This window comes from Podarcis cretensis, assembly GCF_951804945.1.
Source record: "Podarcis cretensis genome assembly, chromosome: 14".
In the NCBI taxonomy this organism is placed as follows: Eukaryota; Metazoa; Chordata; class Lepidosauria; order Squamata; family Lacertidae; genus Podarcis; species Podarcis cretensis.
This window is the reverse complement of record NC_137183.1, coordinates 27803747-27829370: the sequence shown is the minus strand read 5'-3', so window position 1 is coordinate 27829370 and position 25624 is coordinate 27803747. Positions and strand designations below refer to the sequence as shown.

The 25624-nt window shown below is 41.6% G+C and overlaps 1 protein-coding gene across 4 annotated transcripts in view; it reads right to left on the bottom strand.

Annotated features, from left to right (window-relative positions):
- The window catches only part of IQCH (IQ motif containing H), an 82074-nt gene that overhangs the window by 51648 nt on the left and 4802 nt on the right, over positions 1-25624 (bottom strand). For 3 of the 4 annotated variants that reach the window (XM_079953004.1, XM_079953005.1, XM_079953002.1), the window contains exons 4-11: positions 25254-25362; positions 21855-21974; positions 16271-16385; positions 15083-15211; positions 13581-13795; positions 11687-12238; positions 10171-10237; positions 2937-3020 (exon numbers count right to left, since the gene is read on the bottom strand). In XM_079953004.1, coding sequence (XP_079809130.1) covers positions 2937-3020; positions 10171-10237; positions 11687-12238; positions 13581-13795; positions 15083-15211; positions 16271-16385; positions 21855-21974; positions 25254-25362 — 1391 coding nt within the window. The remainder of the gene's footprint in view (positions 1-2936; positions 3021-10170; positions 10238-11686; positions 12239-13580; positions 13796-15082; positions 15212-16270; positions 16386-21854; positions 21975-25253; positions 25363-25624) is intronic. The other variant, XM_079953003.1, reaches the window with a different exon arrangement.

Here is a 25624-nt window from a genome sequence, read left to right as displayed (position 1 = left end):
ATAGTCTGGGCATAGTCAATTAAGAAGGGACACTCCTTCTTATCTTAGGGAACATGCATGATGATGATGATGATGATGATTCATACCCCACCCATCTGGGTGGCTTCCAACAAAATATTAAAATACAGTAATCTATCAAACATTAAAAGTTTCCCTAAACAGGGCTGCCTTCAGATGTCTTCTAAAAGTCTGGTAACTGTTCTCTTTGACATCTGGAGGGAGGGCGTTCCACAGGGTGGGTGCCACTACCGAGAAGGCCCTCTACCTGATTCCCTGTAACTTGGCTTCTCGCAGTGAGGGAACTGCCAGAAGGCCTTCGGAGCTGGACCTCAGTGTCCGGGCAGAACGATGGAGGTGGAGATGCTCCTTCAGGTATACTGGACTGAGGCGCTTTAGGGCTTTAAAGGTGAGCACAAACACTTTGAATTGTGCTCGGAAACATACTGGGAGCCAATGTAGGTCTTTCAAGACCAATGTTATATGGTCTCGGTGGCTGCTCCCATGGGAGTGGGGTAATATGCCAAAGAGTAATGCTTTGAATTGTGTCTGGAAGCAAATTGCAGGATTGGTGTAATGTGATCCCATGGCTAGGTGGCTGCTTTCGGGACCAACTTAAGCACCTAAAGATTCCTCAGATGCAGTTCTATTTACATAGTAGTAATCCAACCTAGTAAAATCTCTCACTGCCTCCATTTCTTCCCCTTCTATTTGCCAGGAGGTGATGGGACCAGTAGCCATGATCTTCGTTTTTTTGATGTTGAGCTTCAGACCATATTTTGCACTCTCCTCTTTCACCCTCAATAAAAGGTTCTTTAATTCCTCCTCACTTTCTGCCATCAAGGTTGTGTCATCTGCATATCTGAGGTTGTTGATATTTCTTCCGGCAATCTTAATTCCGGCTAGGGATTCATCCAGCCCAGCCTTTCGCATGATGAATTCTGCATATAGGTTAAATAAGCAGGGAGACAAAATGCAGCCTTGTCGTACTCCTTTCCCAATTTTGAACCAGTCAGTTGTTCCATATCCAGTTCTAACTTTCTTGGGCTCCATGATCACTGCAGATGGTGACAGCAGCCACGAAATTAAAAGACGCCTGCTTCTTGGGAGAAGGGCAATGACAGGCCTAGACAGCATCTTGAGAAGTAGAGACATCACCTTGCCAACAAAGGTCCGTATAGTTAAAGCTATGGTTTTCCCAGTAGTGATGTATGGAAGTGAGAGCTGGACCATAAAGAAGGCTGATCGCCGAAGAATTGATGCTTTTGAATTATGGTGCTGGAGGAGACTCTTGAGAGTCCCATGGACTGCAAGAAGATCAAACCTCTCCATTCTGAAGGAAATCAGCCCTGAGTGCTCACTGGAAGGACAGATTGTGAAGCTGAGGCTCCAGTACTTTGGCCACCTCATGAGAAGAGAAGACTCCCTGGAGAAGACCCTGATGTTGGGAAAGATGGAGGGCACAAGGAGAAGGGGGCGACAGAGGACGAGATGGTTGGATAGTGTTTTCGAGGTTACCAGCATGAGTCTGACCAAGCTGCGGGGGGCAGTGGAGGACAGGAGTGCCTGGCGTTCTCTGGTCCATGGGGTCACGAAGAGTCGGACACGACTAAACAACAACAACAACAATCCAACCTAGGCACAGCAAAGGCACAAGCTGCCAATCTTTTTCAGACCAGGGGGCATAGTTTGGATCTTGAGAGTGCTAAGGGCATCAGTCACAAAACAGCTGCCATGGGGCATGGTATATAACACAACATTGGGGGCACGACACAATACAAAATTAGATGGAGTACAGCCATTGCTGCTCTCTGCCCCTCCAGGGGCAACCTTATGTTTACTATGGGAAGTAAGCCACAGTCTCTGGTCCTGATTGTGGAAATATACCTGTTAAAGGCACAAAAGAACTGTTCCCCTCAATACCAATCTTAGCCTAAGCTGCTATTCTGCACCCACTTAGCAGGGAGCAAGTGTCATTAAATGCAAACACTTTTGAAATTGTGACGTATACCACTGTACTACATGTTAACTTTACAGTGAATTCTTAATGAGTGCCTGAACATTAACTCCTGCCCAATAGGAGACATACCCAAGCCTCTTTGCAAAGTTTTCACATTTTGCATTTCCCATTTCAGGAGGGGATTATTTAACATCCACCTGCACTTATTGTGCAATAGTATTTGCAGAAAACAACTTCTAGGGAGTACCTCATCTCAGACAAACCCACAACAGGAAAGATGTGTCCTGGTTGCTGGGGGGAAAGGAACGGCAAATGGTGGGGATTCCAAAAGCTACTAGAAAATAAGACTGAATGAGGGAAAGTGCAGTAAAGGGGAGGGTGGAAGTGCTTTTTTAGAACCCCAGGGTTCTATTGCTGCGTGCCCAAACAAATCACTTATCAATCACAGGTCTGACTTCATTCAGTTCTGACAGGTAGGAACAGCCAGGCTGGCTCATTTCACAGAAATCACATGGAAGGGTACCCACACATTTTGCTTCATAGCCTTATTTCTAGGAGGACTAGGTACTTTTTATAAAATAACACAAAAGCTTAAATTTGGGAGTCCTTTCCTCAGGGCACCAATGCAGGCCTTTGTGGGTGCCATTGCCATTCCTGCCATTAGCCAAAGGCCAAGGTGCCAAACAGTATTGCCTCAACACCCCTGTCTGGAATCAGCTTTCAAGGAAGAACCAAAACCATTGCACAATGGTTACTCTTAAATCTGTTCCCATCATGGTGACTTTAGAGTTGGAATTGTATCCCATAAACTGCTTTGGGATCCTTGATGGGAAGTGGTCCATAAGTGACTATAATAATATGTCTTTGGTGGCAACAAATGGTTGCTTGCCTTGGCTTGAAAACACGTATCCAACTGAAATGGGTCTTTTTTCTTTTGGGAAACATGAAGGATGTATGACAAGTAGGAGCATGTCTGTACCTCGTATTTCACAGAGTCTTCCAAACTGTGTCCCCTGATAAATAGTGAAATCAGGAGTCGCCTCTCGAACAGAATGTGCATACCCTGAAAGAAGCCACAACAACACATTATCTGCAAATTGCACTTGCAATGATCTCCACACATGGGGCTGTATCCAATGCTAGTCATACTCAGAGTAAACTCTTTGAAATTAATGTATATGCCTAACTTGGGTCCATTAATTTCAACTGGCCTACTCTGTATAACACTTAGTTGACTACAGCCCCAAATTTAAACCTAGGATTGTACACTTGGATGGCTGTGTTCTTTGTCTCACCTAGGAAATTTTGATGTCAAGGTTTCGTAGCAGCTTCACTGCTTAGAACAAAGCCTGTCCACATATGAAGTTGATATTTGGTAAAAAAGTTGTCCAGCTATGTACTGCAATCATCAGAAAAGTCTTCAAAGAAGACATTTTTTGCCTAAAAAGACCTCAAGACCACCATGATGAAGCTACACAATCCAAAGAATAAATAAGAAAGTATGGAAAACATTACTGTGCACACTCAAAATCACAAACTTGCACTGGGCTTTGAATCCAACTGAAATGTGATAAAACTGTGTCTTGGATTCCTTCTGAATGTGGCAGTCAAAATTATTTCCTGTGAATTACAGCAAATTATACTTCCATTAAACAGAGCAGGAGCCTAGATTTCCCTCCCCCTTTAGTGGAAACCTAATCTACAGCCTTTTAAAGAATCTCTAAGTGCCTAAAATATCCACATCTCTCTGCAATACTGTTCAGAAGCAGGAGAAATGAGGCATCCCCAGGTTCAAACATAGCATTCCTAATTTAAGATTTTTAATTGTCTTGTTTACTATCACTTCTCCAAAAGCAAGCCATGGACTAAGGTTTTGCGTAACAGAAGACAATGAACAAAACTAGATTATTTGCATTATTATTGGATAATACCACACGCAAACAGAACCATGTTAAAAGGAGACTGTGATGTTAAATCTACATAAAATTCATTCAGCAGACCAAAATGAATCCATATGTATTTTTATTTTAAAAATGTAAAAGATAAATAACTCATTAAAAGCAAGGCTCTTTTTTGATAGAGCAACTTGAGACATTTTCCTTTATAAGTTGTTTTGTTCTTTTTTGCAGTTTCGCACACACTCTCTCTCTCATTAAATGCATATTTAGTTTATAATAGCTGTGACATCTGGAACACTTTTCACCCATTCAACTAAGGACTTCTGCTCCCCGTTTGTTAAAGTAAAACTTGTGTGGGGTTCCCCAGAACACACTGCTTAGGGGATGGCAAACCTTTTCTTTGTTATCAGACTGAAAATGGGTACATAGGATGCATAAACTGTCAAAGATAGAACCATTACTACAAACCAATGACATGATTTTCTTCAAAATGGTTTATACATAGTGCCTTGTTAGTATGTCCAATTTACAACTTTAAACTTAGCTAATTCAATGTTAGCCTGCCTAAAAACTGTCCTAATGTAAACAAACAAAAAAGATCAATTGGCAAAAGAAAGAGCTGTCATGAAATCAATAGCAAGTGCTGCTTAACAAACACAGGCTTGATGTGGGTTCTTGAATGGTTTGCTAACAAGATTAAAGCAATACCTTTTCCATATGACTAATGTACCAAGAATCTTCAGAAACGTGGTCAAAATTCCTGGAAAAAAATGCTACAACATGGAAAAATTGTCCTCAATGGTTTACATTTTGGAAAAGCAGCAGTAGTAGACATTCTAGACACACATCTGTATGTTTGTCTGTGTGGGGAGGGTGGGTGAAAATTCAAAACTTGAGCACTGAAAAAAATTAGTATATGAGCATATATATGTATGCATCATGCTTCCAACAGTAAACAGAGGTTTTGGAAAATTTACATGCAGAGTATGAAAACAAAAGCTTTTCTCTGTCGTTCATATCTAACATCAGGTAAAGGTGTATGACATATGCTACAACTGAAGTTCTATTTAGTTATCATTTGTGTTAACAGAAGAAGCTATCAGAAAGTAACCTTAAGCAACCAATCTCCTTAACTGGATTAGTATCCTCCATATCATAACCCACAATACTGTGTTCCTAAACATATTTCTTGGGGTGTGGGAGTCTGGCTGGGGAAATGGAAGTGTATACCGAAATAAGGGCACTTAAGTTAGCAATCTGAGTTATCATCTCAGATGGCCTGGATGATCTGAAGGAATAACCAAAGGTGCAACAAGATGGTAGCAGAGCAAGGAGAAAGTTTAGCAAATCCTTTCCAGATGCTCACGTGAGCAAACCAAACTATGAGCCACAATGGAAGGTGAAAGGTAGCCCAGCAGTTTCCCCTAAGGGGAAGTTCCTTCTGCTCCCCAACATGATGATTAATTATTAGATCCTGAGTGAAAAAGCAAAATCTGCCAAAGCTTGACAAGAAAAACAGAAATCTGTTTTGAAACTAACACCTCGAGCTGGTCTGAATAAGCTATCAGGATGCATGTCCTTAATTAATAGTGCTATGTGCACTGTTTGTGACATTATCCTGGTGTTACGACCAGGAATCCCTAAACCAGGAGATATGAGGTACAGCCTGACCTTCCCACAGCACACACCTACCTGATTCTTATAGTGAGAAGCCTCTGGTACTTTAAAGGAAGCATTGGTGGATGGGTGGCAAATCTTAGCACAGCCTTCATAGACCTGGTGCCCTCCATTTTCTTTGAACTACAACTCCCATTAATCCCAGTTGCAGTCTAAAATATATGGAGGGCATCAGGCAGGCAAAGGCTGCCTTAGCACAAAAACATAGAAGTGTAGAATCACAGAGTTGGGAGAGGTCACAGGGGTCATCTAGTCCAACCCCTGAAATGCAGGAATCTTTTGCCCAACCTGGCACTTGAATCCACGACCATGGAATTAAAAGCCTCATGCTCTACCGAGTGAGCAGCCACATGTTATGAGCATATAGTAGAGATAGCAATATTGCTGCAATGTGCATGAAGACTACAGATTTCGAAAGGAGAATTATGAGCTGAAATTGAGCAGTAAATCTTCAGAAGCTCTCTGTGGAGCTCATTAGGGTCCAAATCTACTAGAGGGTCCAAATCTCCTGCCTATTCCCCCCTTTTTTACTTGCTTATGGGGAGGATGGGCACACTGAAAAGCACAGCACCACTGGTGAGAATCCAGCTGCCTGCCATCTTAACTACCACAGAGGCATCTATATGTAAAAAAATTCTATACAACAGGAAACTGATCTGCTGAAGGATGCTGGTGGACTTGGGTCTAAAAGGCAGATCTTCTCCAGGCAGCCACATTCAGCCCACGAGTAGATGCTAGGTTTTATTCTAGAAATCCACTGGTCTCACAGTAAGATCACAGCCTTCTAGGAACTGCCAAGCAGGGCTCCTTGTACTGAGGAACTGCCTTTGTGACCCTCACTGCTCTGCACATGTGTAGCAAAACTGTGCAGTAGTCAGAAACAAAAACTCCCATTCAACAGCTAAAGGAGGTTTAAGATGGGTTAGTGGGGTTAAGGGGAGAAGGGAATGCTTCCATAATCACACATTATATGCAGCTTCACCAGAGCTGTGCTGCGGAGCAGAACTGTTTTTTTTATTAGGATGTAACACCACCATAGCCCAGCGTTTGACTTGGTGAGAACCCCTTTCTGCACCATCATAACCCATAAATCATGGCCGGAACGCCTTATTGAAATTTCAAAAGTAGTATTAATTTTTAAAATTCACATGTTAATTTAGGAAACAGGATGAAATGTTTTTTATTGAAGAACTGCATCCCACTACGGCATTTGCCTAATGTGTTCATAGAACGGTCCTCTGTGTAATCGGGAGATTTCCTAGAGGTTACAACAAATAATGGAAGGGAACTGGACAAGGCAGTAGATTAAGCACAGCCATAGATTTAAATATTAAATATTATGTAGTGCAGGGAGGGGATCTGTCATTCATTTGAAAATAAAACATCCAAGTGGAAGAATTATTCTAAAATCACAGAAATTCTCTCACAATGAATGCAACCTATGTTATTGCCCTTCTGTATTACTGCAAATGAAATGGGCCACTAAGATGACATTTCAAAGGGAAAAAATCATTTGTTATTAGCTAAATTCTTAAATATTGTTATTAATACTAGACTTTTAATGCTTGATATAATTTGAATTATTTTTGAAACCGATTACTACATTTCCCCCCTTTGACCTGTCCTTTGCTTGTTAAATATTATGGTCAATAGATGAATAAATTGTTGTTGATGGAGTGATTTCATTTCCCCAAAATTGCACTGAAAATTTACAAGGCATTTTGCTTGTACTGCCATCAAGATAAGCTGAATATGAACAGAGAAAAATGAATCACATACCCAACTAATCAAAATGTCATTTCGTTTTTCCAGTTCCAAAGGTTTACGTAAGTTAAAAACTATATGCACACCATTTTTAATACCAGCTGTTTTTAAAGAGAAACCATCATTATAGCAGGCTGGTTACAGAAAATGCATTGTCTCCCCATCCTGCACTCTCAACAAGTGTCTCTTAAACTCAGCAAACTATTAATGTTAGAATTATGGCTGTTCCTCAACAATACGGTTCCTTGATGCTCAAGAATCAAAGCATAACATTCACAAGATACACTGTGATCAAGGAAGGGCACATGGTGTGCTTTGATTTTTTGCACTTTCATTTCTAGTCTTAAAGTGACTGACTCTTTCAAAGACAAAGTTGCCAGTAACATGGCTTGCACACAAAAGCAGCAAAGGAACAAATATATTTGCTTTAGCTTTATCTACAAATATTGTGAAATGCAAGTTTAGCCTGCTGCCCAAGCTGAAACATTAGCAAACGCCAACATAACATTCCAGAAACACCAGTTTAATGGCATGTTTTGTGCTATGTGGTGATTCTTTTTCTCAAGTGTTTGCTGCTACAGAGAAACTGACAAACTGGGAAGAATGCCTCACTCATCTGAATTTATGTCCAGTACGTATAGTTATGATTGCCAATCTAAGGATGTGGCTACTTGCCATATGGACAAAAATGAAGTTTGGTTTTTTTTATACCAACACACACTTGTGAGTGGAGAGGAGTGGTCTGATAGTGTGGTAAAAACAATAACAAAAACAGTTAAGTAGACTTCTCCTGCTTTGATACAAACATTTATGCTGGAGTTGTATTAAAAGCTGAAAAAGATTCCTTTCAAAGAAAGAGAGAGAGAGAGAGAGAGAGAGAGAGAGAGAGAGAAAGAAAGAAAGAAAGAGAAAGAAAGAAAGAAGAGCTAAAAGTGTTACATCAGTTTGTGGATTCTTTTTTTTTTATGTCCTGAAAATTCACCAGCATTTTAGTGCAAAGTTATCTTGATATCTAGATTATTGTATGCAATTTCACCTAATACACACATTTTGGGAAGTGATTTCTCCTAACATAATGCATTTACCTAATATAAGCATTTTTCTACACATTACTTGATTGCATTTCAAAATTTGGGTACATTAAAATATGGAAGGATGACTGTGTTTCAGTTTACATATTGTTTCAGGAAGTGCAATTTAACTAGATACATCTTCAAATGCAAACTGAATGAAGTATCTCTCTCAGCCTGATTAGGGAGTAAGTCCCATTGAACTCAGTGGGATACTTCCATAGAATTTGTCTGGTTCCTGGGTGCCAGAAAGTGCCCTCCATAGATCAGGCAAAATGTCAATTTTGAAACGGAAATGGTCTTTTTAAAGCGCAAATATTCTAAAGACGTTAATTGCTACCCCTTTAGTTATAGCACCAACATTTTATTTTTCTGTCAAATGTTCTCAAAAAGGAGAAACAAATTATTTCTTTAAAAAACATCTTCAAGACATTTGCATAATCTCCAATGACATTTGTATATTTTGCTAGAGGTAACAGAAAGCAAAAGGTTATATAGAATATTAATGGGGCTCACTTGCAGAAAAATCTTCATCTATTTTTATTATATCAAAAGAATTAGAAAGGACTTCTAAAAGCACTAAGCATGTGGTAATATTGCTGACGTCTGATTCCAAAGATCTAAAAATGTTTGTTTGCCAGCCATAAAAATTATTGCCCAACTCCTCTTTGCATTTTAGGTCAAGAGCAGTAGAAAGTACAAAATAAAATGATAAGGTGCTATGACAGAAAAGGAAGATAGGCTGCATATTCCAAACCTCTGTGACACTTTACATGTGCCTTTGAAGAGGAATGACTGAATAAGACCAAAGGATTGCAAACAATTGTTGGGACATTCACAGCTATGAAATTGCCCCTTAATTCTGTTCATTTTGTGCCAGCCAAGTCACCCCAGAGATTCACCCCCCCCCCCAAACTGAAACCATAAGCAAGAGCAAAGATGCATATATTGAAGAGAAGGATTTAATACTTCTTACATAGTTTTCACTCCTTCGGATTAAGCCAACTACATTTCCTCAATTTAAGTGGATTTTAAAATCTGTGACCACGGCTTATATTTTCACCAATTTCCTAGAGAGAATATTTCTATCCTTTTGAAAAAACACTCAGGCTACCCCATCACTTTCCAGGAAAGACTTTTTAAAGCCCCCCAATTCATAAATGTAATTAAATAATTACATTAGCGCTAATTAACATGAAACTGCAGATTATTTAAGTACGGGGGAAAAACCCCACTATTCAACTTCTTAATTATTCTTGTGCACATAGCATCTCCTTTTGCTCAGGCGCCCAAGGTGCAAATAAAGCATCCCATCTGCTCGTAATTAGAACTAAATAATTTCAGAGAATGCAGCTTATCATTTTGACTGCACATTTGATTAAAAACAGGGCGCAAGCAAGATCCCAGTTTATTGGTGTAATAGCAACGAAGCAGGCAAGCCCATGTCCCCCCTGTCATTAACGGATACTGGAAACATTATCTGCTATATTGAGGGGAGGGGAGGGGGGAAAGAAGGGAGGGGAAAATACAACTTTTTAGTTCATTTCATACAGATGAAAGCGAATTACAGCAAATCACCTCTCCACTGAATAGCGGCCTCTACATAATGACTTTATTTGCTTAATCCCCAAATTAAACGCCGTTTCAAGCGAAGGCCCTGTGTTATTACTCTCATCATGTCGACAACATTTTCCTGCCGAGACCAATTTGAATAAAACAAGGGCCTTCCTTGAACTCAATCAAGGAGTCATAATGTGGTGGGTAATAGAGGTTGCTGATAGATCCAGAGACAAAAGCGTTATACCTAATGATGGGATATGGATAATGGTCCTCCTAGAGGTCCTGATGCGATTCCAGTTGGCGGCCAGATGCTAAAAATCAAGAGAAGGCATTGATCAGTGACAGGGGGAAGCTGTGGCGGATACAATCCAGTCAAACTTCAGCTGTTTCCCTCCCCCCTTCCCTTTTCCCACTGTACAGTTAAGCCAGGCATAAATTATATTAATTGATTTAATCACATACTTAAAACATCTTCCCCAATTAATTTAATTAGATGGCTACATGAAGCTACTGGCAGGGGAAGATTAGAGGCTGATCACTTAATTAACAGAATATGAATGAAAAAAAAGAAAGCAAACATAAATGAAATGGTGAGCACTAATTAAAAGCCTGTCTGCAAACTTAAGTACTTTCTGACAAAGTAGGGACTGCTACAGAAGCAAGTGAGAATTCTCTCCGCCCTCCAACCCCCCCCCCCATCAAGTGCACAGCACAGGTGTAAGGGGAGAGGAAAGGTCAGGCAGAGAGAAAACATAGATGAAGGAAGAAAAGAGTGGAACTAGACTGGAAGACAGATATGTGCTTTGCTACCCAAAATGGCAGCACTGAATCAAGTGACACCCTGTACCATGTCTAAATGGAAGCACAGGGTGGTATCCAACAAAATGCTTTTGCTAGTTTTGGCCATGCAAGGGAATTTCCTGTCCAACTCCTCTCCCCTAGTGGCCTCCCAGCTTGCCCTAGAGTGACCCCAACTCTCCAGACTTGGGGAGGGCCTGGAGGAGAGAGATGGGGAAAGTTTTGTTGCACTAACAGAAGCATTTCACTGGACACTGCCCATGTTAGGATCATTCCAAATTTATTAATATTTTTATTATTAAAGTTATTAGTCTCAGGAATAGGGTGGGTCCTGAAACACACATCTTAGATGTCAACGGCCAGGGTAAAGGGGTGAGATTCAGCATATGATGAAAGCCTGGATGTTGAAAAGTTTTTCAGACTGTGCAAGTTGAGAGAGATGATTGAGTATTTCACTGTATTTTTATATGCATCTCTTCATTTTTAGCTGTTTCTTATTGTACTCTTGTACCCAGCTTAAAGATTATTTATGTTAAGAAGAATATGAACAGTATACATAAATACATAGAATTATGGGGAGGGGAAATGTAATAGGGTTGCCATTTTCAGCCAAAATACCACATTCATTGCGACGTCTAATTTCAACCTCTGTCAATCCATTTAGAAAAACTAGATCATTTTCTAACAAGAGTGACCCAAGTAGAAAAAAAGGAATTGCCCCCCTAGTATGTAGAGGGGAGGAAACAGGCAGCAGTTCTGGGTGGACCCCCCCACTCCTTTTTGTGAGAAGAGGGGGTTGAGGAGAGAACTTATGCACAGAAGACTGAACATCTAATGAAGGATGAAATGTGCTTGGACATGTGTACAGTTAAATGAAAAAATAGTAGCATTTTAACGCAACCACTCAAGCAAGTGATGTTTAGAGAAGGAGCACTGCCAGAACAGCTGGCAGCCTTGCGCACCTTGGCCCTGATGTAGAAATTCTCCAGGTGTCTCTGTCGCGATTCCTTCAGGGTATTTCTGACACGCCCCCGGTGAACATGCACAAGCCAAGAGATGGCAATCACTCCCGAGGCCCACTGCTGCTGCCTGAAGGTGATGTAGGCTTTTCTGAATTTGTAACACCTCCATAATGCCTGTATCTTGGTAGCTGCTACTGCAGTGCCATTTTGGCCTTTGTATCTCTGGCCAGGTTTACTTAAGAGCTTTTTGACTGCCAAAATGTTCTTTATCACAGACAGAATTTCCTCCCTAGTTGGCCTCTGGTTCAGCTCAAAATCTGGAATGATCTCCATCACTCTCTTCCCCTTGACGATGGCGGAGGGAACAGCATAGTCCTTCAAAAAGTTAGAGACGTGCTCCAAGAAGGAAAGGACACTCCCCCAGAATAAGCAGCAGTGATTTTTAAACCCTTGGAGATCAAGAGCCGTGTAGTCTATGGCTCCCTTGCGAATTGGTATCTCAAACTCTAAAGAGAGATTCTGGAAGGTCGGAGATGATGTTATTTCTGCAGTCTATGGAAAGAGTGAAAGACATAAAGGAGTAAAACAAGCAGTGGAGACATGCTGTCCCATTAAATACCTACAATGAGATCCTAAGGATCCAAATCCTGGAATACTGTGACTACCAATTCAACATGCATCTAGCCTAGCTACGATATCAGAAGCTCTGGTAGCACAAGCTCTGCAGTTTTATTTAGGGTACCGCAATGTGCTCTATGTGGGGCTTCCCTTGAAGACGGTCCAGAAGCTGCAGCTGTGTGCAATGTGAGATAATGTGTTACTGATCCTTCAAGCTCTGCATTGGTTCCTGCTGTGAAATTTCCTCCTACTGGAGATACAGGTGCCCTTCACCTTATCTGTTTTTAGATCTCACTAGATGTATTGATTCCTATGGAAATGAGTGATTTAAGGGCTTATTACTTTTGGTGTTATTGCTTTTTATGCAATACTGTTATGTTGAATTTTGTGTACCACCCTAGAAACCTTTGGGTTGAAGGGTGGATTACAAATACTGCTAACAACAACAATACTAATAACATTGTCAATGCAAGGACGGTCTTGATCAATCACAAAAGAGAAATAAAATACCTTATGGGTCAACTGAAGAAGAGTAATGTTTATCTAATGCGCACTCAGAAAGCTCTTTGGGAAGAGGCCAGGGGCTAACATGACCAACCATGATGTAATAGCTATTTTTTCTTTGTTTGTATGTCAGGAGGACTCTCATGGGGTTGGCGCAGCTAGAACTAGGAACATGCAGCTCTCTGTGCAGCTGTTCCATGATCTAGCAAATGCGCAGCTTGGAACACCTTCCTAGCAGTGAAGTACCTTCAGACTCTGGACTGGTTGCTAAGTCCTCCTTGACAGGAACAGCTATAAAAAGGATTCCTCTTAGGTGTAAGATCTTGCCTGAGCAACGAGGTCTTCCTGACACTTGTGTGTCTCTGACCCTGACTCTGACTACCGAGCTCCAGTTTTGGTTCACTTCAGACAACTGGACATAGCTCAGTCCTGACAATGTGTCTCAATCTACATTTGGAGTCTGTGAGGGATTCCTCGTTCACTTCAATAGAGGGCAGCTCCATTCCCAGGAAAACTCATCTGCATATGGAGTCCTGAATGCTATATCAGCCTTTCCAAATCTGGTGCATACCATACGTATATTTTGGATCAGAACTCCCATCAGCGCATTGGCTGGACTTGAAGGGTGTTGGGAGTCCAACAACATTTGGAGGGCACCAGGTTGTAGAAGGCCATATTAAAATCGCTTGGCTCGAAACTGGGGTTATATAGCTGGGTGCTATGAATCAAATGGATACCCAACATTTACAGGATGTAAATCAATCTGTCGTACCTTTAGCACCATGGAAGAAGACTTGGACAATGCCCGCTTCTGAATTGCCTGAATTAGGGGCAACTTTGATTTCTTGGGCGAAATAACAGAGATGCAGGATGGGGGTGGAGCAATGTTGCCCTTGCTTCCTCCTCTTCCCTTGCTTGAAGTGGAGGTGGGCCCGGACTTTGGATAAGGAGGAGGAGCCAGGACTTTCTTGCTCTCCACACCTCCATCTACAGAAGGGATGAATGTTTTGAACAGCTTTTATTAAACGTAAATATTAGATCACTAAACCCCAGGTACCAAAAATAAATAAATAAATAAATAAATAACCTTGATGAATGATGAAATACAGAGGGAATTAAGACTAGATCTGTTTTGTTATTCCCAACATTTCCAACGAAAGCTACAACTATAAGCATCCACTGTATTAAACTACAGGTTACAATTTGGACTCTTCCAGGCTGTAGCTATTTTCTGGGGAGATTCAGTCACATACAGACAAATTCAAGTTGATTTGCACACATGGAGAGACACTCAAATTCGACTTCTTATGAAGATGAAAGTGCAAGAAACAACCTCCTTGCAAACAAATCAGGATGAATGCTCAACAAACAGGTCAGCTGGAGGCAACCCCAGACACAAAAAGCATGGCACTGGAAATGCATTTTCAGGTACAAAGTGGATAGAGGCAGAACAGACCTTTCATGGGTCCAGACTCCAATTCTTAGCAGAACAGGAGCTGCTATTACAGTTTAATTTGCTGAAGAGTATCATGTGATGCCAGGAGGCTGGGCTTTGGCAGAATGGGATGGCTGGTAGCTTGACTGCTGAAAAGGCAGGGTGGCAATGGTAAAACCAAGCTTGACAAACTGAAGTCTATTTATTTAGAGCATTTGTACATTGCTCTTCACCCAAAAGTGGCTTACATGAAATCAAAACAAGACATTCCATACCCACAGACTTATGTTCAAACAAACAAACAAATGATAATACAACAGATAAGGGAAAAGGGACAAGAAGAAAAGAAGAAAATAAAACTCAAAACTCAGGCACCAATTTCTGGACAGACACCAATTTCTATATTGACCAACTAGTAAAGTTCAGAGGCAGGAGGTGCCTGATGGAGCTGGGCCTCTAGCAAAGCAGACAGAATGAGCCCTGCTTCCCATCTCTTCCTCTGAGGCAGCCTGATGAAATGTTTGCCCTCAGATGACAGTTGAGGCGAGAGGAGACCTGATGGAGCTGGCCTGTCAAAGCAGAGCCAATGGGGTAAGCACTGCTACTCAGCTCTCCCAGTGCTGGAATGGCAGCCCTCAGATGAGAATAGGGGAGGAACTGTTCTGGCAAGTTACCAGAAAGGAAGGAAGAAAAATCACCCTCAGACTCTACTGGGTTTGTCTGCTGCTGTGACCACTAGTCCTTAGAAACACCAATGCCATTGCCAAAATACGGAACACTGACCAGTCAATGGAGAAAGTTTCTCCTTTACAGTATCAGCAGCATCTCTTTGTCCCTACCTGCAGCTGGTTTCTTGTGCTTTTCATGAGATTCATGAAGAGGAGCAGCCTGAGGAAGAATGGGAGGTTTCGCTAGAGTAATCCTAGCTGCACGTGGAATCAGGCCTCTTTCAATAAGATTCAGGATCCCTAGATAAAAACCAGGGAGACTCAACAAGTTCTTTCAGAAGCAGCTTGGTCTGGGAAGTGTAAACTCCTCAGTCCTAAAGCCAGCCCACCAATATCATAGAACTGTAGAGTCTGAAGGGACCCCAAGGGCCATCTAGTCCAATCCCCCGTTAATGCAGGAATCTCAACCCGTGGTTCCCCATCCAATCTGAAACAATACCGGACCGTGCTTAGCTTTGCAAAATGTACCAGCAGTTTTATTGCTGCACCGCTACCAAGCAACATTTTTAAGACTAACATTTGCCTTTGGTAAAGGTGAAAAGGAGGGAGAGATGGAAGAATGCTGGGAGGAAGGAAGCAATTCCCTCTTGCTTCCATCTCTCTCAACCTTCTGAGACAGGAAGTGGTTCAAAAAGGAGATCAAGGTGGAAGAGGAAGAAGAATGTGTAAATGAGAGTATTCTTTTTCCTTTTCACTATCTCCTCCAGTTGGAATATGACTGAGGTGACAGGGGAGTAGTGGTGGTGGCTGGTGCCCCCTGGGCAGAAGGTAAGGAGCAGCCCAACAGCAGGTAGCTCCTGAACCAATGATGGACAGAGTCAACTACAGTATTCTAGTTTCTCTCCCATCCCTGCTTAGTTTTTCACTAAGAAGGAAGCTAACAGCCAGGGACAACCCCAGGACTGGTTGTAAATAAGAACATAGGCAGTTTGGGGCTGGCTGAGGGTAGACTGAGGCTGGTGGGGCAGCATCACATTTGCCCTCACAGACTAGCCTCCACTGGAAGGGGGAGGAAGGCAGAGATGCCCATGACAGAAGGATGGAATCTTCACTTGTAATTTGTCCTTACACTCTTTCCCCTTTCACACACCATGCAAATAAGAGGTGAGAGAAGGGGGAAACAGTGAGTGAACTTCCTGCCAGGTGTTGCCCATTCATCCCTATTTAAAACAGCCCACCAGTCAAACTGGCTGCCAACCAGTGGTTTAGGTGAAGTTATATATGCCAAGCATAACATACATGCCAGGACAAGTATAGCAAAATAAATCCCAGAGGATTGGGCACGCAGCTGTGACTGACCTTTCTCCGCATCTGTTTTGGAAACTGGAAAGGAAACCTTCTTCAAATGGAAGGAAGGTGGAGCTACTGAGAGGCTGGGGACCGTAACACCTTTTGCTATCTTCTGAGTTGGTACCTAAGGAGAGACGAGAGGAAACCTATTCCTTCATCAGCTGCAAACTTTTTTGGTATTAAGGAGTTCTTCACGCACGCGTGGCTAAATAATAAATACCATTTCCGCTATGAATAGTTTCATTAAGGTTTAATAACAAAAAACAGTATGAGCTCAGATTTTACTGCTTAGGAACATGCCACACGACTGTCGACTGTCAGCGGTTGAAGCAATTTAAAGGAGAGTTAATTAAAATCTAATCAATGTCTTGTGATGTCCGCTATGCTATAAATAATAAAATAAATTTATGAAAACAAAAACACCCACGGCCTTTTACAAAGAATTAGCTAGGTTTCAGCAATGACACTATGTAAACCAAGGGAGGTTAACCTGTGGCCCTCCAGATGTTTTTGGACTACAATTTCCATCAGTCCCAGCCAACATGGTCAATGTGCCAGGGATGGTGGGAACTGTAGCCCAGCATCATATGGAGGTGGCCACAGGTTAACCATCCCTGCTGAAAATGTAAAAATGGTTATTCTGAAACAGCCACCATATTAAGGCCATTTAAAATTGTTCCCTGTGGTAGTTCATAAAGTGGTTTAGGCAAATCTCATCCTTCCACTACAAACTCTCCCTTTTGGGATATTTCTGGTGGCCTGGTGAAACTCACTCAATTCCCTGATCTATGGTATACAGTGGGCCCGCAATTCATGCATAATCTACTTAAACACTCATGATTCGAGGTGAATAGCCAAAAATTAATTAAACAAATGGGAAACCCGCCACAGAAATAGCTTTTTAAGCCCTCTGCCTGGTTACTGGTCTCTGGCAGATTCACACAAGGGCCCTGGAACACTCCCAGAAGCCCACTCTGGGCAGGTAGGGATGGTTGCATGGGATTGATGGTTCTGGGCATTCCTGGCTTTATGTGATTTTGCCTTTGCATGTGGACCCCTGGGCCCAGTGTACATGAATGGCTCTTCATCATATCTAACATCTGCAACATGGAGCAGTTTTAAATCTGGTGCTTATTCACTACTTTATGTCAAATAAGTGAGCGGCAAAATCTGAGCTTGGGCTGTCAATTTACACCTCTGTTTCAGCACAAAACAGGAGGTGGGGAATACAGAGGCGTTGGACTTGACCATCAAAGGCTGTTCAATTATCTTCACAACTGAAGATATCTTTCATCAGAAGTGAAGCAAAGGCCACAGCAAAGAGCTGTCAGGAGAAAAGAGATGGAGAATGAATGACACACCATAAGGAAAGCAGGAGGGGACAGAAAGTGCTTTGTCCATCTTCCACACCTCCATGCTTGAAGCATCAATTAGTTAGTTAGGAAACAGCTCCTTACTAACCTAGAAGAGAATGGGTGGGCTACAGACAGATTGTGCCTATTTGTCATACATGATAGTGTTCTTAGGAAGAGAATTAGGGGCAAAGTTGGGAGGCCAAAAGGATCCAGTTCATTCCATATTTCTAGATATAGGATAGTGGGGAAAGGCACTCATTGCCCACTGCAACGCACCTAGGAAGTTGCCTAAACTCAAAGACTATGGAATGCTGCCATAGGTAAAAAAAACCATAGAGAAAGCCATAGGTAAAAACAAAAAGAAGAAAATAGGTTTCTTTATACTACTGTCAAGTGTAAGTTCCTTCAATTGCAGTGCCATGTCTGGCACTGGTTCAAACACTAAGGCTGCAGTACTAACCACGTCCTATTGACTTCAATAGAGCTTACTACCAAGTAAGTGGGGTTAGGATTGCAGCCTAAGCCATCAACTAATTGTAAGCCTGAACATACCATTTGAGAGCCTTTTCCAACATAACACTTGCCACCAAGGGAATGCTTCCCCCCTTCTTCCCCCACAGAGGCATTCACACAAGCAACCTTTCTTTGGACCAGGTTGGCCACACAACATGGTCTGTGGTAATCTCAGGAGCAGGAAGGAATCAGATCAGAATCTACCACCGTAGTCACCAAATCTTTCTTGAAAAATCCCCACAGATGACTCATTACAACACAATGAATCTGACATATCTAATTTCACAGAAACATTCTGGCGAAGAGAAACATTACATCAGAACACAATTTTCAAAGGTTAGAAGAGAGATCTTAATTCGGGCTGCCGGCAAACATTTGCTCTGCATAATATGCCTGGAACGTGCTGCAGAAGTATTTTCTCCTGATCTCAAGCAATTCTGTGTATAATTAACTAGAGGCCTGAGACAAAACAATTCTATTAGTCTTTTTGAAGTGCATTTCTCTTGTGGATAAGAACTCCCACTCAATATGGTTATTTTTCTCTGCTTCAATTTAAACCGAGCATTCCCCCCCCCCCCAAAAAAAAGATTTTCTGTTTAGGTCATTGTATTTCTTTTGTTATTAACAAAGCAGTGCAGAGGCAAAAGAAGCTTTTGAGGGAGAAACACATTTCAGAAAAGGGGAATGGACACTGGAGGTTACCATCACTTTGTCCACCTTATACTTGCACAGCTGAGTAGCTGACAGACAAGTTTTCTCTTAGCATCAGATCAGTGCTGATGACAGATCACAAGCAGATTTGGCTTCAAATGCTGCTCTTTAGTGACACTGACAAATTAGTTGGATAATTATTTCATATTATCAGTGGCCCATGGAATTGATTTCACAAAATTATGGACACATGGAAAATATATAGTCCGTGCAAAAAAACCCCAAATACTTTCCATCTGTGATGAAACTCTTAAGATTGAGTATTTGATAGTCTTCCAAAGGAAGAAAAAAACCCCTCCTGATTTTGTCACTCTATTAAAATGCTTTTTGACTGTGGAAAAAGGAGTTACTAGATGTAAAGATAATGTAACCTACAGATGTTTTTACACATTTAATAAAGCCTTAAATCAAGAGCGCTGCACAATTATCTATTCTTAAAGATTTCCATGAGTTGAATAGCCCCCCCCCCTCTCGCTAGGTAGTTAGAAGCGCTTAACTTATATGTCAGTAATCCTTCCAACAGTTCTGTAAGGTAGGCCAATATTAGTGGGGTGGGGCTTACAACATATTCAGGCCACTCAATGAATTCATAGCTAACATGACATTTGAAATAGATATTTCATAGCTCATCCCTTTAACCACTAGGTTAAGTCTGCAGCCTCCTTACCATCTCAATGAGTCAATGCCTTTCAGTTCTTTGTGTGCACTGGTGGAGTGCAGGAGTCTCCCTTTAAACTGTTAGGAAATACTTTTTTTACTGAAAACCTACCAAAAGTCCCCCCTCCCCAAATCTATCCATTTCAAAACTCTGCCGTACCAGGTGTTTGTGCAAAAATAGCTACACAACTCCAGTCCGTGCCACATGTGCTTTTCAAAAAACGAAACAGAAGCAGCACAGAAGGAAGTGAGCGAGATAATTGCTGGCTCGAAGTGCCACACATTTTGCTTGTGGGCAGAGGGCCAGCTTACACCAGGCAGAATTGGCCAGCGCTGCTTATTGGAATTCTGGGCTGGGCCTTCATTCTGGTCCGGCGACAGCTGTAAGCCAGCAGCCCATAGCATCTCAATCAGGCGCCGAGCTCCGTCAAAGAATGCTGATACGGACGGAAGCCGCTTCAGCTGCACTCCGCCTTGCAGAATGACAGTCAATCTTGGATTCCAGATGACAAGAACTGGATAAAAAATGTAAAACAAATGGTGACCTTTCCAAAGATTAATTTGTTTACCAACAAAGAGCTCTCCGTTTGTCATCCAGGATAGGGGTGACCTTCACATTCCCATTTCTAGGTTGAGAGGAGGCTGAATGTAGTCATCTGTTCACTTAACTCTGTCTCACCAATTATTCCCTCTCTTATTTTTGGTGAAAGGGACAGTTTATTAATTCACTGTGGTCTCCTGTTACGTTCTTATAAATGCAGTCAACGTATTCCAGATTACTGCAGTGGAACATCAATTTGTTTAAGTCTAATTCTGCTACTGATGCCAAAATTATGGTTTTCTTTGTAATTGCAGCCATATGCAAGCATTTAAAGTGTGTGTGTGTGTGTGTGTGTGTGTGCAGTATATTCTTTTCTTCAGATCTTACACTGCTTCTATCCACTCTCCTGTTCATTTGAAATGAAAGAAATTGCTTTATTGCCGTCATTTTAAAAATGTATGCATGCATCCCGTAGGAGATTAATTCAAATACATGCGTACATAGCACAAAACACACACACAGAGGAAAAGCGGGAAGAGGAAAAGGAGCAATTGGAGTAACTTAGTTGAACGGGCAGCAGAAGACAGCAACTCGTAAAAACTCGAGATCGCCACAGCATTAAATTCTTCCTTATGAATAAATGAAGAGGTTCCAAGTTTACATTATTTATTTATTTATTTATTTATTTATTTATTTGGATATTGGGACCAAAATGCCAGTATAAGTCTATGGCTCTGCAGCAATCTTTATGAAAATGAGAACGATAGAATGCTCCTTCTAGGTCACAGCAATTATTTAGAACTATCATTGTGGCAATTTCAACGGCCATTTTCCTTGGTGTATGTTCTATGACCGAGGCGAGCAGCTCATTAGGCCATGTCAGAAATCACTGGTGAGAGGAATGTTAGAGGGATGCAGCTCATTTGCATCTCTAAGATGCAGACAATTAACATAATTTGCATCCCATTTTAATTAACATTGCTAATCTGCATATTTTAGCCACATGTAATTAACATAATTTCATGTGTTCACAAACAATACTAATCTATACATTTTAATTGTTTGCAATTAACATAATTTGCATGTAATTTTAATTAACAGTGCTAATTTGTATATTTCCATTCCTGTAATTAAAATAATTTCATATTTTCACAAGTGCTGTCTTCTTGTATATCACAGTTGCATATAATTGATAGAATTTGCAGATAAGTTTTCATGAATACCAGTAAGTTATACAACCAAGTGGTTTGTACTTAACATAATTGACCTATCATTTTATTAAACAAAATGTTGATTTTCAAGGACCAGGATTTATTGTAAATGTGCATTATCTGAAACAACTTCCTAGATCCAAGTTGCTGTCTTTTGCAAACTTATGGCCAAAAATGGTTAAGCACAGAAAACATGGAGAATATAATTGAAACAGACTCAGGGCTAGTTTGTATATGCAAACTAATCATCAGATGACTACAACATCAAGTGATGGGTTGAACATATGAAGGGGCCATCACACATTAAACACGTTAAACACAACTTTCATTCTACCTCCCATTGCCTCAGGCACCAAACTTTTTAATGGAAAGAGTTTACTCATCAAGAAGGTGTTGTCATCAAATGTAAAAAAATCAATGCAATGTCATTTGAAGCCCCATCTTCTTCTGAGGCTGATCTTCTGAACTAGGACTGCATTTCCTAAACACGCACCCCCAAAAAGCTGCTGCAATACTGCCTGCCTGGATTGTTTGGGGGAATAATTTACAATAGTTATAATAATATTGAAACAAATAAGCCATTGAACCACATCTTTGTTACTTACAGGGGCTGTTTGTCTCTGATTCATTATTGGCAAGTCAACTCCATAGTTCTCATTTACAAAATTTCGATGGCAAGCATTGCGTGGATTGTACATAATCTTCACCGTCATGGAAAGTTTTTGCTGCAAGAGAAAAAGCTGTAAATAGATGCTAAATGGAACAAAAACAAAGGTTCTAGAGAACTCATCTGCTGATAATTTGCACACATACTTTGAAAGCATGTGTGGCGTTGCTAAGGATGTATGTGCACTGGGTTTTCTTGGGCAATTGGCTTAGTGCACTGATGTACAACCCCAAGGCAGAATGCAAACAAAATGGCTAACTAGAAAAAGCAGACATATACAGCCCAAGCTCACATCCTGTGTGGATGAGGGAGGTCAAAGACCAGAATGCAGCACTAAACTAGGAAACATTAGATTGTATAACCCCTGCTTTTGCCCTTCTGTCACCAATCCGGGGAACTAAACTCTTAGCTACTACCCTCTTTGTGGCCCAAAACTCTGCAGCAAAGGTGATCCTAATCTCAGAGGCTCTTTCTGGCAGCTTTTGCCTCCCTTAAGTCAAAGAGCTCTGGACCCCGGGGCTGGCAGCCATACATTTGTTGCAGGACCTAGAGCTTCTTTGGCTGACTAGACTCAAAAGGGTATCCCATCACCTCTGCCTGAGCCTGACACCACAGAATACTTGAGCAGCTCTGTGGCAACCTCCCTAAGAACCCTAAGAACATAAGAAGCCCCATCTAGCCACCACCCTGTTTTCACAATGGCCAACCTGTAAGTAGAACCTGAGGGCAACAGCACTCTCCCTACTTGTGATTCCCAGCAAGTGGTATTCAGATGCTTACTGATAAGCAGCCATTGCTAGCCTTATCCTCCATGAATTAATCTAACCCTCTTCCAAAGCCATCTAACTTGGTAGCCATCACTACCTCTTTGGGGGTAAATTCAATCCTGAGGGTAGCTCCACCCAGCGGCACTTTTGGCTTGGCATGCCTTGTTAGGAGACTGCAAGGGACCCATGAAGGCATGAATCAAGGCTTCAGGATCTCATCTGCAGGGACTGGGTATGAATTAGGAACTGGGTATGAATTACATTTTAAGTCCTTCAGCAAAAAAACTATCCACATCTTATTAACCTTGCCTTTTGTGGGCTAGAATCTTACTCCCCCCCACTTCCACACCCCCCCCCAATGTTGAGATTCTCTGGCTGAAAAAGCCAGAAAATCCATTGGGCTCCTCTGCTTAGTATCTTTTGCTCTAAACATTCCACAGTGTGAAGCGGATGTAGTCGATTCCTACTCTGATCAGTAGGCTACATTTGTGGTCCTGCCAAACTTGCTGTAGATTTTTATTTAGTTATTTATTTTTAAATCAGGGATTACCGGCCCAGTGAACCAAAACAGCTTCCTCTGGTTCAGCTTCAGTTCACTGACTCCATGAAGGTAAAGAACATGCTTAGGAAGTAAATGGGAAATAAATAATAATTAAAGAAATGGGAATTCACAATCCTGAAGGGAGTGATAATACTGGTTTTAGCTGGATGGAATGTCTCCAGCTATTTTGCTTGCTTTTTAAAAAAATCCAGTGGAAGAAAATCCTTGTGGAAAGGAGGGGGCACATATCTTTAATAAGCTCATCTTTGGCTTAATGAATATGATGCCTTCTGTTTTATGGATATAAAAATAGAAGCCACAGAAGTTAACACACAGGGTAGAATTATCCCTGTGTGCAGGCACTTGCATTTCACACAGAGCCTGTCTTTTAATTGTGCTGAAAGGAGAGGCAACAACACATTTGGACCTGTATCAAGAGCAGTAATACCTCCCTGTAGTTTTCCCGTAAACATGGCACTGAAAATGAACACAGGCTTATTCCCCAGCTGATGAATGGGGAACAAGCATGGCTGCTTAGAGCTCTGATGTTCTCTGCTTTTGCTCAAGCAAGTTCAGCAATCTATCAAGGCTGAAGATCTGGCACCAAAAATGATTCAAAATTTCTGCCATAACAAAGCCCAGGCCCTCAACATAATTATGCAGTTCTGCCAAAGTGAGTCTCATTTTAATGATTTACTTGAACTTCCATGTTTGGGGCTTTCACAGAATCCAGAAAACACAGCAACGTAAATGTCTAACCTGCCCTATAGGTAAAGGTACTCCTGACTGTTAGGGACAGTCTCTGGGGTTGCGTGCTCATCTCGCTCTACAGGCCAAGGGGGCAAGTGTTTGTCCGCAGACAGATGTGGCCAGCATGACTAAGCCTCTTCTGGCGAACCAGAGCAGCGCACAGAAACGCCGTTTACCTTCCCACCAGAGCGGTACCTATTTATCTACTTGCACTTGATGTGCTTTTGAACTGCTAGGTGGGCAGGAGCTGGGCTGAGCAATGGGAGCTTACCCCGTCACAGGGATTCGAACTGCTGACCTTCCGATCGGCAAGCCCTAGGCTCTGTGGTTTAGACCACAGCGCCACCCGTGTCCCTATACCCAGAAGCTTAAGGCAGGTAACAGGCAGCAATCTCTTAGCTGGATTTCACAACTGTTTCATGATAAAGAGTCATTCTGCCAATGCACCAGCAATTGAGAACAGCCGGCAAAGCTGAACTACATTTATTCTCTGAAGTTAAATTAGGGCTGGCTTTTTTGTCGGCAGATGCCATAATGACATGATATGAAAGGGCAGTGGGGCTTCAGCCCCACAAGGTAAACCCTGGGTAAGCCATTACATGCCCCTCTCCAAATTAAATCAACCATGCATAGTGAAGTAGAGAAAGATTGGAGGTTGGTATTAGAAGCAAAAAACATTTAATGCAGGAGCAGCCCCTTTCTCGCTTAGCCTACTGTCATTGTGGGTTTGGCCAACCTGCTTCTGATCTTCTGTCCATAGATCCTCTACATATTTTGTGCTTCTGCTGCTCATCACAGCATTTCATTTCCTTATGATATAGTTCACTTAGAGCATCCACACCTTACATTTAAAGAACATTTAATGCACCTTTTAAATATGTGACTTCCCCCAAATAATTCTGTGGGTTATAGTTTACGCTTCACAGAGGTGCAATTTTCAGCACCCTTAACAAAACTAGGATTCTTTAGGGGAAGTCATTTGCTTTAAAAGTATGGTGCAGTTGTGACCTTGAACTGGATTACGTCTGGTGCACCAGTCCCCCCCACCCCCCACAATTTGGCTCATGTGTAGTTTCACACGCTATAGCTACATTCATTGTCCTTGCAGACAAAGACATACTCCGATACCCACTTTCTGCTTTGCAAAGCAAAGCATTAGGCCTGCCCTTTGGGACTTGAGAGATTCTTTGAGAGAGCACCAGGGAAAAGAGACTCAGTTGGGAGTATAAGATGGTTACAAAATCACTGGAAGGATTACAAGCCATGAGTTCCTTCAGACCTTTGGTGCAGAAGACCTATGTGGTGATAACCTGCCGCAGGGCTGAGTGGTAATTGCAGACATCTCTGGGTAAATTATTTCTTTCTGTGAAGCCTCCATGGGGAGCCCCCTGAGAGAAATAAATAGGGAAATGTTGCAAGATTTGGTTCAGTTCCAACTTTATTTCCACACCTGCAATAGTTTAAACTGCTGCAATTTATTTATTACTTGTTAAATTTATATCCCACCCTTTCTCCCAGAGGAGCACAGGCAGCAACCAACAAACAATGAAACAAGAAAAAAAACCTTAAAACTTGGGTTAAGTATATGAACTCGAAACTACAACAGGAGGCATTATTAGTGTCCTTAACTCTGTAGACACAGAAATTTAC